Here is a 26713-nt window from a genome sequence, read left to right as displayed (position 1 = left end):
CAGAACAGACCCAATTTACATTCTTTACCCAATTACCACATATCCCAATGGATTTTCTTATAGAGCCTACATGTGAAGTCTTCTTTTAGCCAGAGACTTTTTTTTCCCCCAGGTAGCCAGCCAGACCATCTCAGATAATGTCCCTATGATGGCTGCTCCACTGTTTGGCAATTAGACCTAATCACCCTTAATGGCCTGTATGACACTCCGGGGTGCAATCCAGACCAGTGAGGGGCTGTCTCACACCTGTCCTGCAACCTGGGGTGCCTCAAAATGCTTTGCTGATGAGTCCAACCTGTGCAGCCTGGGTTCCTCACAAAAAACCAAACAGCATGCAGGTTACACCCTGAGACCTGGTCTACACTACAAGTTTATTTCGAATTTAGCAGCATTAAACCGAATTAATGCTGCACCTGTCCACACAACGAAGCCCTTTATTTTGATATAAAGGGCTCTTAATATCGATATCTGTACCCCTCCCCGACAAGGGGAGTAGCGCTGAAATTGGTATTGCCATTTCGGATTAGGGTTAGTGTGGCCGCAATTCGACGGTATTGGCCTCCGGGAGCTATCCCACAGTGCACCATTGGGACCACTCTGGACAGCAATCTGAACTCGGATGCACTGGCCAGGTAGACAGGAAAAGCCCCGCGAACTTTTGAATTTCATTTCCTGTTTGCCCAGTGTGGAGAGCTGATCAGCACAGATGATCAAGTTGCAGAGGGGGAGGTTTAGGTTGGACATTAGGAAAAACTTTTTCACTAGTAGGGTGGTGAAGCACTGGAATGGGTTACCTAGGGAGGTGATGGAATCTCCTTCCTTAGAGGTTTTTAAGGTCAGGCTTGACAAAGCCCTGGCTGGATGATTTAGTTGGGTTTGGTCCTGCTTTGAGCAGGGGGTTGGACTAGATGACCTCCTGAGGTCCCTTCCAACCCTGAGATTCTATGATTCTATGACCATGCAGTCCCAGAATCAAAAAAGAGCTCCAGCATGGACCGTATGGGAGATACTGAATCTGATCTCTGTATGGGGAGATGAATCTGTTCTATCAGAACTCCGTTCCAATAGATGAAATGCCAAAACATTTGAAAAAATCTCCAAGGCTATGATCGACAGAGGCCACAACAGGGACTCGACAGAGTGCTGTGTGAAACTTAAGGAGCTGAGACAAGTGTACCAGAAAGCCAAAGAATGAAATGGACGCTCACGGAGGGAGGGGCGACTGACGACTGTAGCTATCCCACAGTTCCCGCACTTTCTGAAAACCATTTGAATTCTTGGCTGAGCTCCCAAAGCCTGAAGGGTCAAAAACATTGTCGCGGGTGGTTCAGGGTATATGTCGTCAGCCCCCCCACCTCCCCACCCCCTGTGAAAGCAAAGGGAAAAAAATCGTTTCTTGGCTTTTTTCAATGTCACCGTATGTCTACTGGATGCTGCTGGCAGACGCGGTGCTGCAGCTCTACACAGCAGCATCCCCTTCCCTTCCCTTCCCTTGCGGACGGAAGACGGTGCAGTATGACTAATATCCGTCATCATCGTCCTGTGAGTGCTCCTGGCTGGCCTCGGTGAGGTCGGCCGGGGGCACCTGGGCAAAAATGGGAATGACTCCCGGTCATTCTCTTCTTTAAGTTTTGTCTCCTGGAGATTCACTCCTGCCTGGAATATCATAGCAGCTGGAGGCTGCCCTCCCCTCCCCCCTTTGATCTCTGCTTGCAGAGGCAATAAAGTCAGTGTTGTTTCTTATTCATGCATTCTTTCTTACTTCATCACACAAATGGGGGGATAACTGCCACAGTAGCCCAGGAGCGGTGGGGGAAGGAGGGAAGCAATGGGTGGCATTGTTGCAGAGGCACCCCCTAGAATGGCATGCAGCTCATCATTTCTGCAGGATGTCTGGGGCTCTGACGCGGAGTGGCTGTTTGCCTCTCTGGTTCTTTAGTAGGCTTGCCTGATATTCTAGGCAGGACTGACTCTCCCTTTAGACAAAACTTAAAGAAGAGAATGACCTGGGCAGTCATTCCCACTTTTGTCCATGCGCCCCCAGCCAACCTCACCAAGGCCGGCCAGGAGCACCCATGACAGCAGCAGACAGTACAGAATGACTGGTAACCGTCATTGTCAACTTGCAAGGCAGCAGACGGTACAGTAGAGCTGGTAACCGTCTTTGCTAACTTGCAAAAGGCAAGGGGATGCTGCTGTGTAGCGGTGCAGTACCGCATCTGTCAGCAGCATCCAGTAGACATATGATGACAGTGAAAAAAGGCTGAACGGGCTCCATGGTTGCCGTGCTTTGGCATCTGCCAGGGCAATCCAGGGAAAAGGGTGCGAAATGATTGTCTGATGTTGCTTTCACAGAGGGAGGATTGTCTGATGACATTTACCCAGAATCACCTGCGACACTGTTTTTGCCCCATCATGCATTGCTATCTCAACCCAGAATTCCAATAGGCGGGGGAGACTGCAGGAACTAAGGGATAGCTATGGGAGAGCTACCCACAGTGCAATGCTCCGGAAATCGATGCTAGCCTTGGTACATGGACGCACACCACCGAATTAATGTGCTTAGTGTGGCCACAGGCACTTGACTTTATACAATCTGTTTCCAAAAACCGGTTTCTGTAAAATCGGAATAATCCCGTAGTGTAGACATACCCTTAGTGTCTGTGTATAGCCACTGCCCTGGTCCAGCACCTGTGACCCCAGCAGCCTATTAGCAAACACCAGCCACACACTAGCTTCCAGCAGCCTTGGTTACTACTTGCAAGGTGACCCCAATGCACTCTCAGTCCTGGATTTCCCCCCCAAAACATACGTTTTACACTGTCTAGCTCTCTCCTGGACAATCCAGATATATTAGGTCCATTGCCCCTCTTAGGGGATCAATATACAAAAGTCTGCTACCGTAAATGGATTTACCCACACTGCTCACAACACTGGATTACTTTTGGTCCAAGAATAAAACTAGTTTATTTAACTACAAAAAAATAGGTTTTAAGTGAGTATAAGGCACTAAAAGTCAGAAATGGTCACACAAAAAAGAAAGATAAAGTGAGTCCTAGTACTAAACTTAACAAACTAGACTTGGTTCAAGGTGAAATTCTTACCACAGGTTCCCAGTAACACTGCTTAACAAGTTTCAGGTCAGGATCTGCTCCCAAAGTCCATAGGCTGTTTCTTTTGTTTTCTTAGGTGAAAGAGAGATGGATAGGGAGAGATAACTTGAGGTGGTTTTGCCCCTCACTTTTATAGTTCAGTGACCCTTTGAAATGTATTTTCTTGAGAGTTACCCTGAGATAAATTTCCTTGCAGCTGTGAGAATTGAGACATGGGGGTCTCATTGTGAAAGAGGTTCCATCCTGTTGTTTGCTAAAATGCAGATTTGCCTTGTTTTCCTCTTGCTGTCTCAAGGACCTTGTTTATTATTTGTATGTAAATGCGGTAAACACACATTTTTTTGTTTAAGTTCTGCTTGACCAGTCCTGGCTAATCGGGGCTAGGTGGGTTTGAACATGTGCTACCAACAATATTCGGGGAATTCATAACTTTATATATAATGTTGCTACATGCATTTCTCCATATTACTAACCGGTGAATTATTAGTTTTCAAAATATATCTCACAAGGCATACTTTTACAAAGATTATTACAATAGTGTGAATATAGAATCATAGAACTGGAAGGGACCTCAAGAGGTCATCTAGTCCAGTCCCCTGCACTGAAGGCAGGACTAAGTAGTATCTAGACCATCCCTGACAGGTGTTTGTCCAACCTGCTCTTACAAATCCCCAATGATGGAGATTCCACAACCTTTGCTGCAGTTTAAGCCCATTGCTTCTTGTCCTATCCTCAGAGGTTAAGAACAACAATTTTTCTCCCTCCTCTTTGTAGCAACCTTTTATGTACTTGAAAACTGTTATCATGTCCCCTCTCAGTCTTCTCTTCTCCAGACTAAACAAACCCATTTTGTTCAATCTTCCCTCATAGGTCATGTTTTCTAGACCTTTAATCATTTTTGTTGGTCTTCTCTGGACTTTCTCCAATTTGTCCACATCTTTCCTGAAATGCGGCACCCAGAACTGGACACAGTACTCCAGTTGAGGCCTAATCAGCACAGAGTAGAGCGGAAAAATTACTTCTTGTGTCTTGCTTATAATACTCCTGCTAATACATTCCAGAATGTTGTTTGCTTTTTTTTGCCACAGCATTACACTGTTGACTCATATTTAGCTTGTGATCCACTATGACCCCCAGATCTCTTTCCACAGTACTCCTTCCTAGGCGGTCATTTCCCATTTTGTATGTGTGCAACTGATTGTTCCTTCCTAAGTGAAGTACTTTGCATTTGTCCTTATTGAATTTTATACTATTTACTTTGGATCGTTTCTCCAGTTTGTCCAGATCATTTCAAATTTTAATCCTATCCTCTCCAAAGCACTTACAACCCCATAAGCTTTCATGGCCTAGAGCCCACTTCATCAGATTTCTACAATATTTCTTAACATTTGCTTACAGAGTTCGCCTGTCTGAAACATTAAACAGTCAAACCAAAAGTATTTTTCAGTTGCAATATAACTTAGGGCATGATCCTGCAACCTACTGAGCAATTCCTGGGAGTGCTGAGCACTCTGTTTATCTTGAATTCAGTGCGATTTTAGTGAGCTTGCAGGATGGAGCCTTAACTCATCATCTGGCACAGACAGAAGAGGAAAGATTATAGGGTTCTTTTGTAGAAAAGTTTTCTTCTTGCTTAATCATTCCCTTCTCTATTCCTCTTTCTTATTCTTCCCAGAATTTTTTTTCCAGAAGATACTTTGTGATCTCACAGCTATACTACCTTTGGCATTACCATACATATGGGAAAATCTGTCAGCCTCATTAAATCCCTGATGCAGTGTGTTGCATATGTACCATATTATTACTGGTGACATCAGGTTATATTGCTCAATAATTGTAAAGTTACTTGTAAATATGTTGTTTCTTCCCCTCCAGGCTGAATTAAGACAAGTGCACATGGAAAGGAGATTATTGGGTTTTTGTTTTATTTTAATTGGCTGAACTTGATACTTATGATAACGAAAGACTTGCAGTACTAGCTACCTTCAGGCACAGTGTGGACTGGTGCTGTGCAGTCTTTTTCTACAGATCTAAGGTACAGCACCTGAATGCTGACTAGCTTCATTCCTCTTATTTCTGTCCTTGAATCGCTCTTCAGCAAAGACTGGAAATCGTGTCAAATCATACTAACCTGTAATATGTGCTATTGATATGCATATAGTACCCAATACTTGACAACATTTGGAAGATATAAGGAGAGAAATAAAAAAGCAGATAGAATACCAGGCATGACTGCGGCAGCTCAATCGGAGCCGCCGGACCCGCGAACCGTCCGCAGCCGCGGGAGGTCCAGCCGAGCCACGCGGGACCAGCGGACCCTCTGCAGTCATGCCCGCGGGACGTCCGCTGCTCCCGCGGCTCCGGGGCGCCTCCCGCGCATGACTGCTTGGGGCGGCCAAAAACGTAGAGCCGCCCCTGAGCAGAACAGATGTGGGGGTAAAATTGATAGGGGGTGGATGGACAGGCAGGTGTGATATTGCTCTCATTTCTGCAGAAAATGATAGGGCCCTCCCATTTCTTTCAGACAACTTTAAGTGCTGGCTCTATGCTCTTCTCAATCTTCCTGTTCACTTCCACATGCAATTTAAAAAGTGTTGGTTGCAAAATATTTAGAATCCCTAATGGTCTCGGATCCAAATTTGCGAGAAATTCCCTACCATCCTGTGTCCTGCTGCAGAAGTTAAGATCTGCTGTGTTTCTCCTGCTGACTGGATCTGGAACTTAATTGTTTAAGATCAGTGGTAGGTCATTTTTGGTTGAGAGTAATCAATAGGAGGATGGGAGCAGGTGTGGCCTAGCCAAAGCTGTAAATGTAGAGGGCTCATGAGAGCAGAGAAAGCCCATGACAGAGTGAGTGTGAGAGAACATAGCAACTGAGTGAGCTGCCAAGGTAAGGAGAGTTTAACTGTAGGGAGAGGAGTCCGAAGGATTTAACAATTAGAAAGGCACCAAATTCCCAAGAAAAGTAACTGATGGAATAAAGAGATCCCAATACATTTCACAAACATCTAAACTTAGGCTGAATAAAAAAGCAGATAGAATACCAGTATCAGATGGGGGCTACCCAATTTATTGCACTAAGTGTAATATGTATGATTACCTGCCTCGCAGGCAGATGGCGTATGTGTGCATGCAACTCAAAGCCCTCAGAGACAGAGCATGGGCTCTGAAGGCAAAGGGAGACAGAGAGGCACACAGAGGACATAGAGCAGTCCCACCTCTTGTCCAACAGCCCTGTACTATTAAGGAGGATGAAAGTCTGAGGCTGGAGACCATGAAGATGGAGTGGAGGGAAATGATCCCATAGCTGGGAAGCATCTTCTAGATAATGTCATGGTATCTTCTCACACTGAGGATGTCCCTGTTGCGGGGTGGGGAGACGGGATTCTAATTATTAGGAAGACACAGGCAATAGCAGTGGAGGAGTCAATTTTTAGAAATACAGATATTTGGGTTTGTGATGACCAGGAGAACCACATGGTAAATTGCTTGCCAGGTAAGAAGGTAGCAGAATTGCCCTGTTCTGTACACTTCCCCGTGAGGCCCCGGTATGGGCCATGGTCAGAGAGAGGGTCAGAGAGAGGATACTGGGCTAGATGGACCTGGTCATAGTCAGTATGGGAATTCTTATGTTCTTATGAGGCATATTTGTTTATGCAGCACAGCGATGGCAGGACTACAGTTCATGAATTTAAACTGATAGCCTCAGAGTGACTATTTTATGTCATGAAATTTTAAATGTGTTATTAAATTGCCCAGATGCTATGATGGTAGTTCATAAAGATACCAGAATAAAAAACAGACTTGCCCTTCCTAAATGAAGATAGTTGATATCAGACAAAGACGAGACCACACATTCGTTTTTACCCATGACTTAAATTGTAACTTAAATCTAGGTTGCAACAGAGGAAGGCTAGTACATTCAAAAACAATGGCAAATGTAAGCGATAACTTCTATCATGTTGTGAGTCTTCAGTTGTATTGTTAACCACTTCAGTATTACATAGAATACCAGGTAAAATACACTTCCAGAGCTGACCAAAATACCTTGTAAGTGCCACTTTGAAACATTAGAGAGACATGGTGGGTGAGGTAATATCTTTTATTGCACCAACTTCTGTTGGTGAGGGAGACAACATTAATTGGTCCAATAAAAGATATTATCTCAACCACATTTTCTGTCTAGTATCCTGGGACCAAAGTGCAGCTACAGCAACAGTACATACAACTTTGAAACATTGGCATTCCTGTGCTACCATTATGGTGGCATTTAAAGAAACTCTTCTTAGCTGTGGTGGCACTATGCGTGGAAGGGGTGACCACTGAGAATTTATATTGCATCCATGTGTTCATTATCTGTGCTAGCTAAAAAGGGATGGGTCAGCTAGAGAAAATAAACTGACCTCATTCAGACCCTTTCTGAGATTAACTAGACAACTAGACAAAATAAGAACTGATCTGATTTAGACCTTTTCTGAGGTTGAAAAAAGCTTGACTATCTTTGCTTTCTTATTGCTTTTCATTCTCCTAAATCCCTTCAGGCTCAGTCAGGACTAGAAGTAGAAGTGCCAAAGCACTGCATTAGAGGCTAAGTTTTTTTAGGTGTTTTTGGTGTCACCAGAGGCTGGAGGTAGTTTTGTAGACCCGACTGGTCTGGATGACATTTGGATACACATTCAAACTTTTGGTTGCTAATGAATCCTGGGAGCCTTTTGTAGTTTTCACATGGCTACTAACTATACAGCCTAAATCCACAGATTTTTATACTTCCATATGTGATCTAAAATGGGCTGAGGCTGCATCTTAAATAAGGAGATTGATTTTTGTCCCCCCTTTTTTTAAATACAGTGCACAGGAAAATATGAGCGCCCTTTGCTTTCTGTTACATGTGTGCAAACACGCTGTGTAAAACATCCAGTATGATGAATGATAGAATACAGCACATTGTTCCCTTGGATCAGCCTTGAGAATAATCATACTGTTCTCCTTCCTGCAGAATACTCACAAGACTGCTCTGTGGTCAGCTACATGGATTGGAAGGGCAGGGAGTTTGATGTTGTAGGTTGTTCATCTCAGAGGAGGTGTTACACTGGAATACAAAACAGAGACTTTTTCATATTTTTTTAAAAAATTGTTGGGGTTTTTTTTAACAGTGTTTTGGTGCAATAAGCAAAGAAAAACTGCTGTATTTGCAGTGAATTCAGTCATTCATGACGGCAGTTTTGATTCCTGTCCTAAAAATGATCTATACGCGTTGTGATTTTTCTCCGGAAGGTTATTGTCAGGGCCCTGAATTTGGGTGCAAAAACAGACTAGGAAAAATATACTGAAATGACATGATATGACCTGAGGTTATTAGCCTCTTATTATGGAGAATGACTCAGGCTGAGATAAAGAACCATAGCATTCCTTTGTTTGACTGCATGGGGACAGATTATTACATTCCTCTATTTTAGGTTACAATTGATATGAAAGCAAAACTCTTTTTTTTTCCTTTATAACAGTTTGCCTTATGGGTATATTTTGCATCAGAATAGGAGCTGCTGTATCCATTATTAATTACCATTATTGTTGCTTATTATTTGTATTATGGTAGTGCCTAGCAGTTCTAGTCCTGGATCGGGGGGATCCTGTTATGTGAGGTGTTGTACAAAAGGCTGGTTGGTTGATTCTTAAGGAGGCAAGGACCAGATGTGGGCTAAAGTGGCTGAAAGACATTCAAAACCTATCTTTGAAACAGCCCTTAGCCTTTCACAGTGCAGCGTGAAGGGAGATGTATTTGCACAGATTTCAAAGCTGTTTCTGAAGAACTGCTGCTGCTTGGTTTTACTGTATTTGGGGTGATTTGCAACCTTTGCCTGGCACTGGGGAAAATATTAGTAGATGAGAGTGAGTCCACTCATGCTTGGGGCAGAGAGGGAATGGTTCATGAGGACTTCTCACTTGAGGCACTAGATCATCCACATCTCCTTTCACAACACTGGAAGTCTGTTTCCTGGAAATATTGTCATAGGAAAAGAGTAACCCAGGATGATTAAAGGCACGTTTCCTATCATGTAATAAGCGTTATTCTGCTTTATTGTAGATAACAGCTGCTGGAGGGCATCTGAAATTTACCGTCTCCTATGAGCTCACAGGACAGGAAGAAGCTATTCAAACAATACTGGAGTCTGATATCATCATAGAGGTAAAGTACTTCCATTTCCAGCAACAGACTTTTGTCCATCTCTTCTGTGAACACTGAAGGCTAATAGCATCCAAAAGTGAGCAGGCGAAACTGACATGTAAAGGTGTGTCTGCAGCCAATTTACAGCAATAAATAATGATCAGAGCTTAATGACTTAAAACTAGGTAGGCAAGACTAAATACCTCTACTAATGTTAGAAAATATTGTAGACTACATTTGTAATGATGAGGAAGAAAAATGAAGAAATATAAAACATTTGTTGATTGAAATAGCATTTGCAGACACTTTAAACCAATATAACACTCTAAACATCTGGGCTATATAGTATCATGTATACTGTGCTTCAGTGGGTTATCTGGATTTTCTCATGCCACTGGGTTCCAATTGGGTTACCTGGATTTTGCATGCACTGACTTTCTGCAACATAGTTCATATCAGGAACATTGGAAAATCCAGTGCATTCCTGATATAGACTGTTCTTATAAAATATGCTTTACAGTTCTTCTTTATACCAAATATCTACAATGATACAGCATCTTTTCTACCCTTTTTTATATTTAATTATATCCCTAACACACTGATCTCTCTAGGGAGCTGGCTTAAGAATCAGCACTTCAAAGGAGGGCATTCACCTGCAGCCATTTGAAGAACACACTGAAGAAGTTGTGCTGAAACCGGACTTATTTACTGTGCACGGCACTGACTCTCCAGTCAGCAAAAGGGAATTCATGACTGTGCTGGCAAATATAAAGAGACTCCTCATAAGAGCCACATACAGCTATGGGATCGCTGCCATCTACAGGTAGATGTGGGAACTGCATTTATGACTGTGTTCTGCAGGCCCTCTGATGAATGCTTTTATTTTCTTTGTGCAGGGCTGAGGCTGGTGTAATTTAGAAGGATGCTTATTGTTATTTTTCCTCAATTAAATATTTAACATTTATTTAAGTCTTAACATTTTCAAATAGTCCGCATTTTTCCCATTCTGACTCTATTTTTTGGCTTCTACTGGCAAACCCACAACAAAGTGAAATCATGTGGACTATTAAAGAGAGAATCACAATTCTATAAAATAAATCTATTTTGAAGCACTGAAATTCCCTTGTATATGATAAGTGATTCTGACGGCTCATAGTGCTGAGATGCCTTGGATATGAGAGGAAGATCTTAATTTTTGTTTCCTCATTTAAAGAATAGACTATGCCAGGATGTTCAGACCATGCATCAGAGAGGTGTCCTTTAGCACTCAACATGAATAAAAACCAAATTGACAAAATGTAGCTAGAGGGATTTTTTTAAAAAAATTGGCATTGTATCTACAACTAGGTAATCCCAAACCTTTCCCCTGATTTATGTCAGATTATTCTACTGTCTGGTCTTCTTAAAATCAATAGTTTCATTTGAAGTCTTCTGAACTCTTTCTATAAAATGAATGATGTGTGCACTGAGGAGCTTTATATGAGCTGGCACAGCAGCAGTCCCATCTAGGTGGCTGCAGTGTGCAGTCTACAATACCTACAAAACTCTGTGGTTCAATCTATAAAGCTAGCATTGGATTTGAAATTTCTGTTAGTGCATTAGTGGACGCTGCAGGTGGGCCAAAATCAGCCTGGTTCCTGGTACTGTAGATTTATCCTTTGTTAATACACTATTGCTCAGGGACTTGAATCATGTTTGTAAAACTTGGTACTGGAATTAATTCCAATTTATGTTGCATTGTGGTTTTCCACTCATGGGGTATAATATCTGAAGTGTAGACTAACCCACAGACCAGTCACTTCAGTGATCTAACCAACTGGAGGTAGAGGGAGCTGACTGCACTCCTGTGATTATTTGCCTTGAAAGAAGTATTATATGAAAGAGGAGAGTAATCAAAATCTCTGTGTTGCCCTGTTCCACTAGAACACATTCCTAGATATAGTACATGGAAGCATCTGCTAACATTTCCAATACTTTCCAATTTCACACCTTTGCTTAGGGAGCTCAAAACATAATCATTTTAAGTGGTATCCAGCTGAAACATGGCATATAATTTGAAAGCAAATAAATATCAATTTTGCAACTGTGCAGAGTGTCTTAAATCACTAAAGCCATTGTTTTAATTCCAAGTCGGTTAAACAAAGATTCCAACCTGTAGATGTTGAAATGCAGGTCATGGCAAGCATACAGCATACAGCTTGCTGACATCAACTTTTGTACAGATGTCCAGGGATATTTGTCCCTGTAACATTTGCATCTTTAATCTCTTCCTTCCACTTTGTTACTTAAGACACTTTTCTGTGTCTTGCTCCTTTAAACTTGAGAACAAGATAAGCTGCAAAATTTGGTTCTAGATCTAAATTTTCCTCAACTTAGTAGTGTTTGGATCTGGCATTTTAGTTTGACCCATTGTGGAGGAGAGAGCATGCCATCAGGTTTAGCTCCAGATCCAAACTTCAGCAAAGGTCAGGGGGTTTCAAATCTGAGTATCTTGGCATGGGCAGGTCTCTATTTAAAACTTTCTCCTACAAACTCCCAAGTACTGTCTAGAGTCCTGCCTGCCAAGTACCAAGTTTCCACTCCCCTTTTGATTCCCTAGTCATCTTCTTGACAGAGAACTCCTTTTAGCATTTAAAGCTAATATGCTGATTCATAAACTGTGCCATGCAGATTAAATATGCTAGCTAAACATTGTGAAAAGATGCATAGACCCCCAGACTCTCAGAAACATGGTAATACTTTTCTTATAAGCACTTTTTCTCAAAAGCAGATCTCAAAGCACTTTGTAAAAGAAGGCAAATATTATTTTCCCCAACTGTAAAATGGGGCCCACCATTGAAAGGACTTACCAGGGCATTCCAGAGGCTGCTGGCAGAACCCAAGACTCCTGATACCCCGTCCAGTGCACTATCCACTAGCTCACAGTGCCTCCCTTTTAAAGGAAGCCCCTTTGTTGCTGAGATGGCGCAAAGCATTTTGGGGGCACTTGAAAGTTTCATGGAAAAAGGAACCACTCTGCTGAGAAGTATCCTTAGGAAAGCTCACCAGGGGAACATATGGATGGGCCAGAATAAAAATCCCTAAGTGCTCTGCAGGTTTGTGGCAGTCTCCCTCCAGTTGCAATGGGATTATGGTTGGAAATGCAGGTCCCACAAGAGCTATGATAAAAAAGTAGCTGTTGGTCATGTAGAAGAGTGTTCTCTCTTTTTATTGTCTTTGGCTAAAAATTGACTTTGAGTTACTCTCAGTCCATATCTCTCACCATCTCTGGGGATGTTCTGCCTACATTCACCACAGACATACTACTCCTAATCAGTGCTGATGGTACAGCCTCCCTTCCGCACACAGCAGTGGCTGGTAAATTTGTGATCCACCCATTAGTATTGTTTAAAGTAGCTTTTTGTGTTTGTTTATAATACCACCAGTATCATGCAAAGCCTTTCAAACTCTGAAGATAGTAAACCATGATAACCAAAGAGCAAGTTGAGTGCCATCAGGGTGCTCAGTGCTGTACAATACAGAGGAAGACATGGTGTGAAACCCAGGCTCCCACTGAAGTCTATGGGAGTTTTGCTACAATTTCACCCAGGGCCTCTGTAATTAAGTTGATCTTTTGCTGTCCATTACATCACACATGTACGGCCAATTTCCAGTGAGTGCCTAGGTCTGACTGTTATTTTCTGTTAGATTCCATTTCATTCTAATAAAATACTGTAGACTCTGGGGCTATGTGGTAATACTCTTTACTATCTTGCAAAATACCTGATTCAATTCTCAATTGGCTGAACACTCAATAATAATATTGCACATTAAAATAAACGTATAATATTCTGTTCTCTCCATAAAGGATTTGGCTAAACATTAACTTTATTTCCCATTCCCTTGGCCCTACAAGTCTTGGGAGTACTGTAGGGAAAATCTTGAAGAGTCGGTGTGCTTTGTGTCACTCAGCAGTGACTCTTCTGGCTGTTTAAAGACTAGTGTTGATGGGTTTGGAAGGAAGTCAGACTTCCTCAGAAAGCTCAGATAGCCCCAAGACTAGGAGTGTGAAAAAAGAAAGTATGTGTGAAAATGTTCCTTGGGGGTGTGACAGAGATGCAGAAGTCCCCTCCATCTGGTAAGCATTTGAGGGTTATTAGGTTTCTCCAGTGGGTAAGTTCCACCTCAAAACAGCAGCAGAAATTCAGTAGCTTTAATACCCTGTTCTTTTAAATAGAGCAAATATTCAAACTTCTAATGACATCACATCTGCAAGGATTTTCAAGGGTGATTTGATAGTTTGTGTTTGAGAATCTCTCCACAGAGAGAGTAAATGAGTTGCACAAAGTCAGACAGAACTGAGAATTGAACCCAGGTGTTATGAGTCCCAGTCAGCCTGAGCCTTAACCAGAAGATCATCCCCACAGAAGGATAAAAAAAAAGCCATAAAAATTTCAGTATCATAATAATTTGAGAATACTTCTTATTAACGTGTAATGACTAATGTGCCCTTGACTAAGCAACAGCATTTGATCTTGAATGTCTTGTGGATTATTTTAAAGCTAGGGATGCAGTTATTACTCTATCTCATGATTAGGAAGTCTCCTCAAATTAACATCTAAATAAAAGCCCATTTAGAGAGGATAAAAACATGAGGAGAAGAGTGAAATGCAGCAGAGAGTTCGAAAGTGATTGTTGCTTTTCTGCCTAAATGGGGAGACTCTGTTAGAGCTGGTGGAATCTTTCAAACTGATCGGACTTTTAAGTGTATTTACTGTAGTTAGGCAGAACTGAAAAGCTCTGTTGTCATGTTACTTAATCCAGTATTGTTTAGACTCTGTTCCAAGGAAACCTGTAGTAATAACACTGATTCTTCACTGTTAATATTTGCCATTTCAGATAATGTAAATGTGGTGGAGACTGAGGTGGGCACTGGAGAGCAGTTCTAGAAATCCTGACCAAGACAATGTATTACTTACAATCTGAAATAGACTCGTCACTAAAATAGAGGGGAAAAGGATGGGAAAGGCAAAGCAGTGGGGTCCCCTAAGTATACAGAATTAGCTAAAAGACAAATGAACAATGCTCACGTCAGTACCTCATGTTCCTTACGCAGCTGATGTGATTCAGATGCTTGCCATAGCAGGCAGTAAACTATGCTGATACTGTCTGAAATGTCTCCTTCCTTTTTAATCTTATTTGTATTTAGAAGTCAGCAGTTGCCTGCTGACAGTAACAGTCAGCTTAAATATTTGGTCTAGATGGTGAATCTCAGATTGTTCATGTATCTCCAGGATCCAGTGCTCCATTACTGCCAGCATTATGTATTTTAATGAATGCAGAATGGCACTGAGGAATAGAAATTACAACAATGAAGTGGAAAAAATGCACTGCAGCTTTCTTCAATGAGTAACTATTTAACACTAAAAACTGTTAAACACATTAAAATCCCATTTAGCAAACAGCAGAACCTAATGAAAACTGGAAGTATTCAGTGAATACAAGTGTGGAATAATATTAGGTGAAATGTTTCTGTGTAACGGTTTCTCATTGTTCTAAATTATATTACACAGAGCTGGGAGCAGACCAGCTGTAGTCAATAGGCAAATGAGATTCAACATTTCACTGGCAATTTTTGTTTTGTTTATAGGGCTTTCAATCTAAATTCTTTGATTTATTCTGTGCCTTTTTCTAGCTTTTCAGTCATGTTTCTTTAATATCTGAAGGGCCAGGGATTGTTCACGGAAAGTAGATGTAATTGCACAACTGGTTTGTAGCAAGGAGCAGGGTGGAATAATGAAGGAGAGAGGGAGCTTGCTGGAGACTCAGGTGTGAACTCAGCTCACCTCTCTGGGTTGAGTTTTATTGCAGGGGTTCTAGGTTTTGTCTGAATTGACCCCACTTTGGCAAAAGTCTCTAGGAGGGGGTGTGGGCTCTAGGGTGGGGCTGGAGATGAGGGGTTAGGAGTGCAAGATGGTGCTCCAGGCTGGCACTGAGGGGGATCAGGGCTGGGGCAAGGGGTTGGGGCATGGGAGGGGGTCATGAGTTCAGGCTCTGGGTGGTGCTTACCTCAAGCAACTCCTAGAATCAGTGGCATGTCCCTGCTCCGGCTCCTGCACAGCCAGGTGGCTCTGCGTGCTGTCCTGTTTGCAGGCGCTGCCCCGCAGCTCCGATTGGCTGCAGTTCCTGGCCAATGGGAGCTGTAGGGCAGTGCTGGGGGCAGGGACAGTGTGCAGAGCCCCCTGGCTGCTCCTACGTGTAAGAGCCAGAGCGGGGACATGCTGCTGCTTCTGGGTGCCGTGCGGAGTGGGGCAAGTCCCTGACCCCACTTCCCGGTCAGAGCTCAAGGGCCGATGAAAACATCTGGAGGGCCAGATGCGGCCCCCAGGCCATAGTTTGCCCACACCTGTTTTAGTAGCTAATCCCTCTTCCTTTATTTTCATCTGTTCCCCTCTTTCTCTCTGGGAGCAATCCATATATAGCTGGTTGGGGAAATAGATTTTTTTTTCCTGTAGAAAATTTTGACTGTGTGCGCGCATTTTTTCAAATCAACATTTTTTTTTCAGTTTTTGGCAACCAAAATACCAAACTTTTTTGTTTGAAAACCAAACAATTTTCAGTTTTTCAGTGAACATTGATTTTTTTTTCACAAAAATTACCATTGTGTCAAAAAAAGCTATTTGCCTTTGAAAATGCAGTGCAGTGGAAAGTTTGCAACCACCACTAGTAACAAAGGCCTCCTTTAAGGGTGCTAAGTGAAAATAGGTCAGCAGCACCTCACTAATTCAAATGGAGTACCTCTGAGCCATAGGTGTAGTTTGACTTCTATATTTGCGGGGAGAAAGCAGCTCCAGTTAGGCCAATGGGGCCACAGGTGTGTGTGTGGGGGCGGATATTCTGTGCCTGCCTCAGGTTGCAGTTTTCAGGGGCAGCAGCCTCCTGTCCCCTTCCCCTCCCAAACTATGCCTATGCTCTGAGCCCTGGCTGAGACTCAACCTCACAAATCCAAGCCTGCTATCTGCCAGAAGGGTATCTCTGAAACAGGGTGCAGCAGGGACGCATGGTCCCTTCCAGGACTCACCAAAAAATTTGCATAGTCTGTCACAGTGTACAAGGAGATGGGGTCACTTACAACTCAAATTAATATTAAAATAGCTGTCAGCTGTAATGATGTACTTTCTTGATTTGCTGATTTATACGTTTTTGAGTGAAAGTTTTTTAAATAATAAAAATAATACTTAAAGTTTTGCCAAATCATTTATGGAGAGCACAGAATATTGGAGCATTTTCTCTGACTGGGTAAAATGATGATTATTTGTCTCCTTAATTTTTTCAAAGGAATAGAAAGAAAGTTACTAGTGCGGGGTTTTAGAGCTAGTTGCCACTGAGATAAATATCAGCCATATCATTGAGATGCCAAAACAATTCCAAGAGAGGTAGACTTAACATTTTCTTTCAGTTTTCTGCTGCAAGATTATGGAAACAATCGAAACTTCCTGTGTGTGTCTCTTCTCTTTTTGTGGCATTTGGAGAACTGGAACTAATGACTCTTTCTCATGTGCAAGGTATAGAATTCTTCCTGCACAGAGCTGATAAGTTGAAATCTTTTTCAAAAGGGCAAATCTGCAGAAGAAAAATGTCCTATAATCAAAGCTCAGTAATGTAATGTTTTAAGCAGGAGAAAGTGATTTCACAGTGTAAAATTCTTTGCTACTTCATTTACGACAAGCAGGCTATTTATATGTACATCTGTAATGGAAGCTAAAGCATGTAACTTGCGTGCCAAGAATAGCCTTCCTCCTCCAGATACAGTATTGTGAGTTTTCAAGTGTGTGCTGACCATATTCTTCTTCACATGATGAACAGAAATAGCTACAAGCCTGCAGACATTAGGCTAGGAATTAGAGACAGTGGATAAATGTGAATGCCTTCCTATATTTAAGCAAATAAATGAGAAAAGCACACTGAGTCTCCCCTTTTAGTTGCATCCAAGTGTACTGATGTGCCTTCTATATTTGGTTTGTGAGTTAACTATGTTATTTTTGTTAATCTAAACTCAGGTTGAGTGGGGTTAGCCTTGAAGCTGCTGATCGCTATTCAACTGGTAGGAAGGTGGCGTCTGCTGTGGAGGTTTGTCAGTGTCCTCCAGGGTATGGTGGTACCTCCTGTGAAGTGAGTATCCATGTGGAGCTGAGAGATATATCTCAGTACAAATCACTTGTGCTAAAGCCGCAGTCTATTGGAGCTGCCTGTTGATGCAACATACCAGCTGAGCCATCCCATTTAATAGATTCACTTTCGCTTGGATTTTGGATCGAATGGGAAATTGCTGCTTGAAATTTCAAGTTGCAGTCTTGTGGTGGTGGTGGTGGTGGTTGTTGTTGTTATTCGATTATTACAATTTCCAAAGTTCCCTAAGTATTTGCAAAACATAACTTTTGGTTCCAAGTGCCTCTTCTGTAAATCTGGTTTGGTCCCTTGTGTAGTTACCCTAATTCAAAAGCAACAGACTCATTATATTTGATAGTATTTCAAAGATGACATTTTAGACCCCAACAATGATTTCCACGTTATGGAGTGGAAAAGTATTTCTTTAGAAAATTTTCTTGTGCTCTTCAGATCATTTGTTTTGCAACTGCAAGATTCAGAGACATTTCACGTGTATGTAAGATATTGCTTGGCAATAATCTTATAATTTGTGAGCATGAGCTGGTATCAACCATTATCAGACTTTGGCCATGTCTGGATTACAGATGTCTGATGGCATAGCTATGTCAGTGAAGGCGATGAAGAGGTGTGATCACTGACCGACATAGCTGTGCCAGTAAAAGCCCTAAAGTAGATACAGTTATACAGCAAAACACATTCTTTCCCCAGTATAGCTTGTTTCCATCTGTGGGGCCAGAATTACCTATTCCAACAAAAGGACAGTTTTGCTGGTATATGCTGCATCCATGCTAGGAACACCTTGCTGGTACAGTATACCAGCTATACTGGCAAAGCACTTGTACTATAGACTTGGCTGCAGTGTAGTCATGGTCTGAGTGCAGCTGAATTCCCACTTTTGTTTCCCCTGGCTCTTTGCATGAGAACTGTTCAGGTTTTTCCTTTTGTTCAGTCTTGTTGAAGGTTAGAGGAGTAACATACACATGCTCTCAGAACATGCATATGTTCACACAAGCTCACTAATGCACCCTTAATGCATGCACACACATGCACTTATGCTTAACTAAGAAAGGCATGGCTTGAGGTAGATTGGAGCGCAAAAGTCTTCAAAAGCTATGCCTCTAAGGAAATGGTTTCAAACACCAAGATGCTCTGCTTCACAAAACTACAAACAATATGCCATTTACACAGACACTCTAGGCATTTGCTTGTCAACTCTCTTTTTCTTTAAATCACCCCATGCTTATATATGATATTTAGGGCTTTGAGTCTTGGTTCATGCCAAATGCTTTTGCTTTTTGCTGCGGCTAGTAATACTAATCTAGAAAGAAGACCTAAAGGAATTCACAGAAGCTCATATCACTTCCAAAATGATATAGATAGGAACAAAATCAAATGAGACCATTGCTTAGCTAGATAGATGCAGCTTTTACAGCCTGTCTCCAGTAGGTACAATTACTTGGGGAAGCACAATTGGCTGAAACACCATTATTATCCTGGACACTCATGCTTCTGACTCTGCCATTACTCTTTTTAATTCAGACCTTAACTTTGATCTCAAGGCCAGAAATTTTAGAGGCCCCTTGACTGCAATTGTGTCTAATTCTGCCTACTGCCAACTTTGGAACACTGGCAGAGCTCCTACTTACCTTGACTGTGCTGAAATTCTGACTCATGCCTTAACCACTTCTCATCTTCATAGTCCTAAATCCCTATTTTCTGATCTCCAGGGTGTCCCAGCCAGACCATTCTCTTGCTCCAGAAAGTCAGACTGTATTACCCTCATATTCTGTCTGCATATCCAATTCACAGTTATTGCCCATTTGCAACACTCCTTATGGATTTAACCTACATAAAGGCCTAGATTCTACAATTGACAGTACATGTGCAAACGGCTGCACTGTCACAGAGCCCTAGCGGAGTCCATGGGGCTCTGCATGGGTTCAGCAGTCTGCCTGTGTTCTTTCAATTACACAATTGGAGCCTTTGTGCTGAGCAAATAATGTGCTGTGGAAAATTCTGTTTGACAAGTTTAGCCTTTATTCCTGCTGACAGAATGCCAGTGAGCAGATCGTGATTTCCTTATATTTATTTATTGAATTGACTGTTGTGAGCACTCCCTACTAGAGATTCAAAGTCTGAGCTGTGTGCTGGCTAATTGAGATTGGTCAGAAAAAATCACAAGATATTGTTTCTGGTCCCTGACTGGATGACTATGACTCTTATAATCAGGAGACATGAGAAGGAGCCGGTGGGGCTTTGAATCTCCCAGGGAGTATAGCAGTTGAGAGAGTGCAGTTAAACAGGATTTTAAGGAACTTTAACCTCTTTCTTTCTCTGCAATATTGGGCCTTGCCCAAAGCTTTGTTTCTTCAGAACTGAGGCTACTGTAGATTTACTAATATGGTGCAGATTTTAAATTTAACTTTCTCTCATCCTGTTTATACAAGGCAATTGCATGTGTATATACAATACAACTGATAAATAGGCACTACAGCAAGATAAATAATCACAAGAAGAAAAATAGTTCTGAAAAGTGAGGTCAGACCCTTGTCTAGATCATTTAGTTGCACCCATGCTAATGCTCTAGTGAGGTGTTTGGGGAATCCAGTTTCCTTGCTATTCTAGAAAGTATCCAATCCCATATTAAAGATGTCACCACCAGGGAGAATACTCAAGTGCATGAGCTTAAATTCACTTTCTACAAGAATTTGGGCAAGGAAAATTGTTCAGTTAAATGTTCATGGCAAGAAGTATGGGCACAAGTGGATCAATTTTTAAAAATCCAAAAATGTTCATGCTTCACCTAGTTCTGCCCACGTCACCCCTCTGACCTTATATCCACCTGTTTCCTTGCATACTCACTCCTCCCTCTGGCCTTGGCTTCTTGCTGACTTCCCTGCCAATCTTCCACCGTGGGGAGTCAGTGTCTCACTTGTGCTGCCATGTTTATGTGGGATTCAGTGCCCATCCTCTAAATCAAAGTAATTTCCTCTCTTTAAATCTCATCCCATAAACTCTCTCCATCTCTTTGGTGCAGTTTCTTCAATTTATGCTTTGAATCTCATCTTGGATGTCCCACCACCAAACCAGGCTGGGATTAGGCATCCACATCCCTTGAATGTCTGAAAGTATCAGCCTTAAATAGTACAATGTGGTGCATGCTTGCTAACCCCTTCAGACTAGATTAAGTTTCTCAGACAAATTAAAAACTGTATATGCAGTTTATAAAGGAGGGAAAGATTAGAACATAGAAGGTGGCTGCTCAGGAACCTATTGATGTGTCTTGCACAGCAGGAGAAAAAAAACTTTGTTAAGGTTTTTTGTTCTTAATTTGACATCTACAGTTTATCTTGATTAAGAATGCCTAGCCAAAAACAAAACAGCAACAAAAAAAACCAACATCTTTTTCTGGAATGTTTCTCAAAGAAAATCTTCCTTTTCTAATTAATCTTCAAAGCTATCTCATGTTATACAGGAACATGACTAAAAAACATAAAAATAAAAAGCAACACCCCTTAAAGGGGAAATGAGATCACTTGTCAACTGTAGGTTGTTTGGAAAACATTTTTTAAAATGTAGGATAATTTTATTATAAATATCTCTGTTTCTGTAAGGCTACTCCCATCTTATATAAGGCTGGCTCTCTCCAAGGTCAGTATAGTATGTCATGCACCTATTTACAATATGCAAAATCCTTGGATCACATGAACAACTTTATAGAGGAAGAATAGTTTGTGAAAACTGTAAAGCCATTTTTGAAATATATAGTAAGACTGCTGCCTGACATCTTATTATGAATAAGTGAAACTGCTGAATTTTTGCTGATGAATCAGTTGTATGATATCACCTTTGCCAAGAAAAATCTAGTCATGCATTTATTGGATCTAAATTTAAAGTAAATAATTTCAGACGTGAAACTATTATACATGCATGAAGAAATAAAATTTGCAGATAAAGGAGTATGCTTTGTTTTCAACCTATGTTGTAATTTAATGCAGTCTCCTGTTAGCCTTGGAACAAGAAAGATTGAAGGATATCTTAGTTGTACATTGTTTGCAGTTAAGCTTCTCAAAAAAGGTCCTTGCTTTTTTCTCTCTCTCTTTCAGTATTTTGTCTTCTGGCTATTTTTCAAACTGTACCTCTCTTGCTTTGACGCTGTCATATTTCCATTCTTCATTTCTCTGCTTTATTTTACCATTTCAGAAGAAAGATCAAGTTAATGCTTCCTCTAATCTCACACCTACCAATAAAGCTAAGGTCAGTGCAAAGCCACAGTGCCAGGAAGAATAGCTTTCTAGAAATATTTCAATATTTTTAGACATTTAGCAAATACATTTTCCGAGCCTGTCTATCAAATTCAAAACTGTTTAAAAAATAAAGTCACACACTAACTGACAAATTTGTTGTCTTTCTTGCAGTCTTGTTGGCCTAGACACAGACGAGTGAACGGCACTATTTTCGGTGGGATCTGTGAACCATGCACATGCTTTGGTCGTGCAGAATTCTGCGATGACATCACAGGAGAATGCATGGTAAGTGCTGCTGCCTATGGGTAACCTGACTGGTGGCACCAATAACTGCTCAATATACCAATACAATTGAATTAACCACCATTGGGACCTCAAGTACTTGAGGAAAAGAAGCAGTGATTTGACAGAAGAGATCTTTATTTTGAACTGCTTCTGAATGCCCCTATATCAGGATAAAGTAGCTTCTGCAAATAAGGAAAAAAGAAGGGTTTATTCACTTTAGTCTGAAGTGGTAAAATAGGATCAACAGCATATGATATGGCATGATGGAAGGGAGCAAAGTATATCAATAAGCTTTCCATGCAAGATTTCCCATCATCTCCCATCTCTGTCTCCTGCCGTGGGGTTATTCTGTTTATTGTCTGTAGAAGATAACTTTGTAAATTCTGTTATAATATGACAAGAAGGTATTGTTGCTGGCTTCCTCCTCCTAGCTTCAAAGAAATGCTTAATAAATCAGGAAACTTTTTTTGTATTTAAAGCATATGGTTCAGAGTAAATAGAAACCATCATTTTTCTTGCAGAATGCATATATTCACTATAGTTCCCGGCTAATTCAGCAATTAGGTCCACACTATTATCCAGAACAATCTTACCCAATATACAGCTGTTTCCACCCTCCTCTGTAGCCTTTTGGAATGGGAGAATTACGCTGAATAGACTGTTCTGATTAACTCAAGGGCATTTTAGTTTTATATTCTCTGACATGGCATGAAGCTTGAAACAACATTTCTCATTTCATTAGTCTTGCAGAAACACAATTTGAGCCGGTGCCAATTTAGTAGGATATCATACTCTCATTTCCCTGTAGAATTTCAAGCAGACTCCGTATTGTGCATGTTTCTAAATGTTCCCTTTTCTTTCCTTAAGAAAAAGCTTCTGGGAAAAGTCCAAAATGAAAATTCAGGGTTTTTACAATGTAATTTGGCATTTAGAATTACCGCTGGTCTTCCTGTTTTCCCCCATACAGGATGTTTAATTGCCTTGCAGTATAAAACAAGTTAGCCTTAATTTGTGGATCAGTGGATTTTTCAAATTGCTTTTCCATGAATAGCATTTTAATTATACAGTAAGTCTTAAAGATGTACCTAGGAAAACATAACCCTCCCGACAGTTACATTTTGAATCCTTCACTTTAAATGCAATGAGAAAAATTCATGACTATGCTGATATGGGTTTGTCTTTCCTTACACAGATAGGGAGAATTTAGTATATTACTGATTATAGCTCCCAGCCACAATCTCTGTAACATCAATATGGGATAGAGTCAGTTAAAAAGAATGAAAAGGGAAGGCTTGCCAGTGAGTCAGTGTTTAAGGCTCCAGAAGGTAAGTCAGCTGCTCTGAGCTATTTTGCTTAGAAGTGCACGGCTGACTGGATCCACTTGCTCAGCCAAAACAACCCAATAACCTAGGATTTCTCTTCATTTTTCTCTACCAATCATTCACTTACACTCTTTCGTGGGGAGTGATGGAGTGTTGTGGAGCTTGTGTAGTCCACTGATTTTGATGTTCACCAGTAAATCAGTGACGGAGACTCGTATAGGTTCCCCATCAGATGTCCCTAGGAACACTACTGTGAGAATAGCACACTAGTGAAAAGGACTTTGAAAATACCCAGTTGAAAAGAATAATAATACCTAATCTACCTACATTATCAAGCATTTATGCTGTGCTCAGCACTGTACTATCTGTGCATGTACTGTATATTCTGTCGAGTGAGAGGGCACAGAAGGGCTTAACAGTCTGTCTGGGGATTTCTTGTGGCTTCCATTAAGTGTACTCTAAGTGAAGTTAGATTGGTTAGTATCCAGGCAGACTGTTAAATGCTGCTGTTCAGTTTGGATCCTAAGGCTTTTGAAGTGAAAGAGAGAGAAGTTTGAGTGCTGAAAAAAATGTTTCACATCAAAGGCATTCTTTCTATTGAGATTTACACAGCCTTTTGGCCTCCTTATTATAATTCATGGTGTTTTTTCAGTAATACAACAGACAATTTAGGCACCTAATTTACAGATATGATACTTCTTTTTACTCTTCGTAAGCTTTGAAATGTGGTTGAAAAGCAGCTGAAATATGTTTTTGACTCATGATAAAAGCTCAGATCATCTGCTCCAGCATAGGCCTGTATAAAAAGCTCATTTCTAACGCACATCTTGCAATAACCTGCAAAGCCCTTTGATCCCCAGAACAACTATACAGAGAGCTGCGTGCTATATCATTCACATTACCATTGTGATATACATGATAACTGCTTTGGTAAGCAGTGCAAGTTCTAAACATGCAGAAATCCTCTTTTGTAGTGGTACGAGAGCACAGTTACTATGCAGCATTAGGAGACTGGTTAAACCTAGTCCTTGTGAAGAACAAAAGCACTCAGTGACGTTAATATTCACTGCAGCTTACAATATTTGTAATGGAATATTAAATCCCCACTAGTAAGTTAGGAGAAAATAGGCCCTCTGAGATTTTGTTTTGAATTTATTCGTGTTGGTGATAGTATGGTTACCAGACTCCTTCGGGAAACAGGCCTTCATTGTTTCTTCAATCATCTATAAATGGGGCACACACCATGAGGACCATAGCTAGGAATAGGCAAGGATTGGAAGATGGCTGGAAGGATCATGGTGGCCAGAAATATGCTAATTTAATATCTCCTCTCACTATCCTCTGCGAGCTTAAAATAACAATGGGCATGACTCTCTATGGCAGAAATCCAGAGGGAGGGCAGCAGTGCACAACCGTTCTGCTCTGGCAGGCTAAAGGGGCCTTAGTTTAAATAAGACATAGATTCTTAGTATATAGCGGTGTTAATGTTTATGCATTAGCCAAGTTATATTGAGGGTCTTGGGTATTATTCTGTACTCTGACAGAACTTTTACTGTGTGAGCTCCAGGACAAACAGTATAATACTTTGAGTGCTATCTGAAACTTAGATATAACATCCCTGGTACCTATTGGCAACATTGTTATACTGTAAGTCATCGCCTCATCTGGTCCTGGCCACTTTCCTATTAAATAAAATCCATTTCATGAATATCACTTACGGCTTTCATGTTGACCTTTGTAATATTGTTGCATGGTTCTTCAGCCTAAGTTTTTTAAAATAGCTATGCACATCGGTAACATCACATATGGCATAGAGTTGCTATATCAATTTACAGTTGTTCTGTCTTTGCATTTCATATTGATTGCAGTATTGTGTAGGATGGAACAGATGCTGGTGAGAAGGGTAACTGGTGGATAGGTGTGCTAAAAAGGAAGGCTAAAAGAAAGGAATAGGTGCTTAAAAATTAAGTTGCTGAGCTGAAGATGGAACTTCAGTACACAGCAGGAAAGGAAAGATTTGTTCAGCATGGGAGGCATTTGTCTTTACAGGTCATTTAGGAAGTCAAGAAATGCCAGGGTAGATGGCATGTTAATTAAATGATACAAGGTAATATATTCATCTGATGTGCCTGCTGGTGGGCCTTTGATTCTGGCAAAAATCAAAGAATTTGCAAATTTGTGTATGAATTTGTAATTATTGTATGTATACATCATTTAATGTGTAGCCCACTGATAGACATTGATAATAAGGTACTTTTGATGCTGAATGTTTTTGTGTAAGATTCCTTTATTACTACTAAAGCCAGTCACAAACAACTCAAGAATAATAAAGCACCAGGTCTTGACAACATTCCCACTGAATTATTAAAAACAGAATGGAATAAGGAAAATCATAATGTTTGCAAACCCCTTTTTGTTGGTTTGGAGATATGAAAAAATTCCAAAAGGATGGAAGGAGATGGTAATATATCTGATTTTGAAAAAGGGATACAAAATGGAATGTGGGAACTATCATTATATATCCCTCCTCCTTACAGCCTATAAGGAGGAGGGATACTCTTAGATAAACTTAGATACTCTTAGATAGACTTACTTTGTACGTTGAGGAGATAAAAGGAAATTATTATTGTGGATTCTGAAAAAATAGATCCACTGTGGATGGAATATTTTCAGTTCACCAGGTACTTGAGAAAAGATCGGAGTATGATCACAATACACAAATAGTTTTATACACTTTAAGAAAGCATATGAATCGCTGACAAAATCATAAGGATGGGATAACTTGAATTTGTGGTTCAAAAAGTAAAGTATGAGTAGGAAGTGAAATCCCATCCCTATTTGACATCAGTACTGGACTAAGGCAGGGAGATGTATTTTTCCTGGTACTCATAGACTCAGACTTTAAGGTCAGAAGGGAACATTGTGATCATCTGTCTGACCTCCTGCACATTGCAGGCCACAGAACCTCACTCACCCGCTCTTGAAATAGACCCCAACCTTTGGCTGAGTTATCAAATCATGGTTTAAAGACTTCAAAATTTACACTAGTTTAAACCAGCAAATGACCTATGGTCCATGCTGGAGAGGAAGGCAAAATACCCCCAAAGTCTCTGCCAATCTGACCTGCGGGAAAATTCCTTCCCAACCCCAAATATGGTGATCAGTTAGACCCTGAGCATTTGGGTAAGACCCACCAGCCAGAGACCTGGGAAAGAATTCTCTATAGTAACTCAGAGACCATCCCATCTAATGTCCCATCTCTAGCCAATGGGGATTTTTGCTACTGGCAGTTGTCCATGGGTCACATAAAATTGTAGGCAGTCCCATCCTATCATCCCATCCATAACTTAACAAACTCAGTCTTAAAACAAGATAGGTTTTTTTGCCCCCACTGCTCCCCTTAGAAGGCTGTTCCAAAATTTCACTTCTCTG

General features: G+C 41.0%; 1 protein-coding gene across 13 annotated transcripts in view; it reads left to right on the top strand.

Moving 5' to 3' along the window:
* LAMA2 (laminin subunit alpha 2) overlaps nucleotides 1-26713 on the top strand; it is a 477311-nt gene that overhangs the window by 273910 nt on the left and 176688 nt on the right. For 10 of the 13 annotated variants that reach the window (XM_039528768.1, XM_039528765.1, XM_039528766.1 and 7 more), the window contains 5 exons: nucleotides 9199-9300; nucleotides 9891-10102; nucleotides 17319-17430; nucleotides 21631-21684; nucleotides 21846-21959. In XM_039528768.1, coding sequence (XP_039384702.1) covers nucleotides 9199-9300; nucleotides 9891-10102; nucleotides 17319-17430; nucleotides 21631-21684; nucleotides 21846-21959 — 594 coding nt within the window. The remainder of the gene's footprint in view (nucleotides 1-9198; nucleotides 9301-9890; nucleotides 10103-17318; nucleotides 17431-21630; nucleotides 21685-21845; nucleotides 21960-26713) is intronic. The other 3 variants (XM_039528773.1, XM_039528772.1, XM_039528762.1) reach the window with 1 other exon arrangement.

This window comes from Mauremys reevesii, linkage group 3, assembly GCF_016161935.1.
Source record: "Mauremys reevesii isolate NIE-2019 linkage group 3, ASM1616193v1, whole genome shotgun sequence".
In the NCBI taxonomy this organism is placed as follows: domain Eukaryota; kingdom Metazoa; phylum Chordata; order Testudines; family Geoemydidae; genus Mauremys; species Mauremys reevesii.
This window is presented reverse-complemented; position numbering and strand designations above follow the sequence as displayed.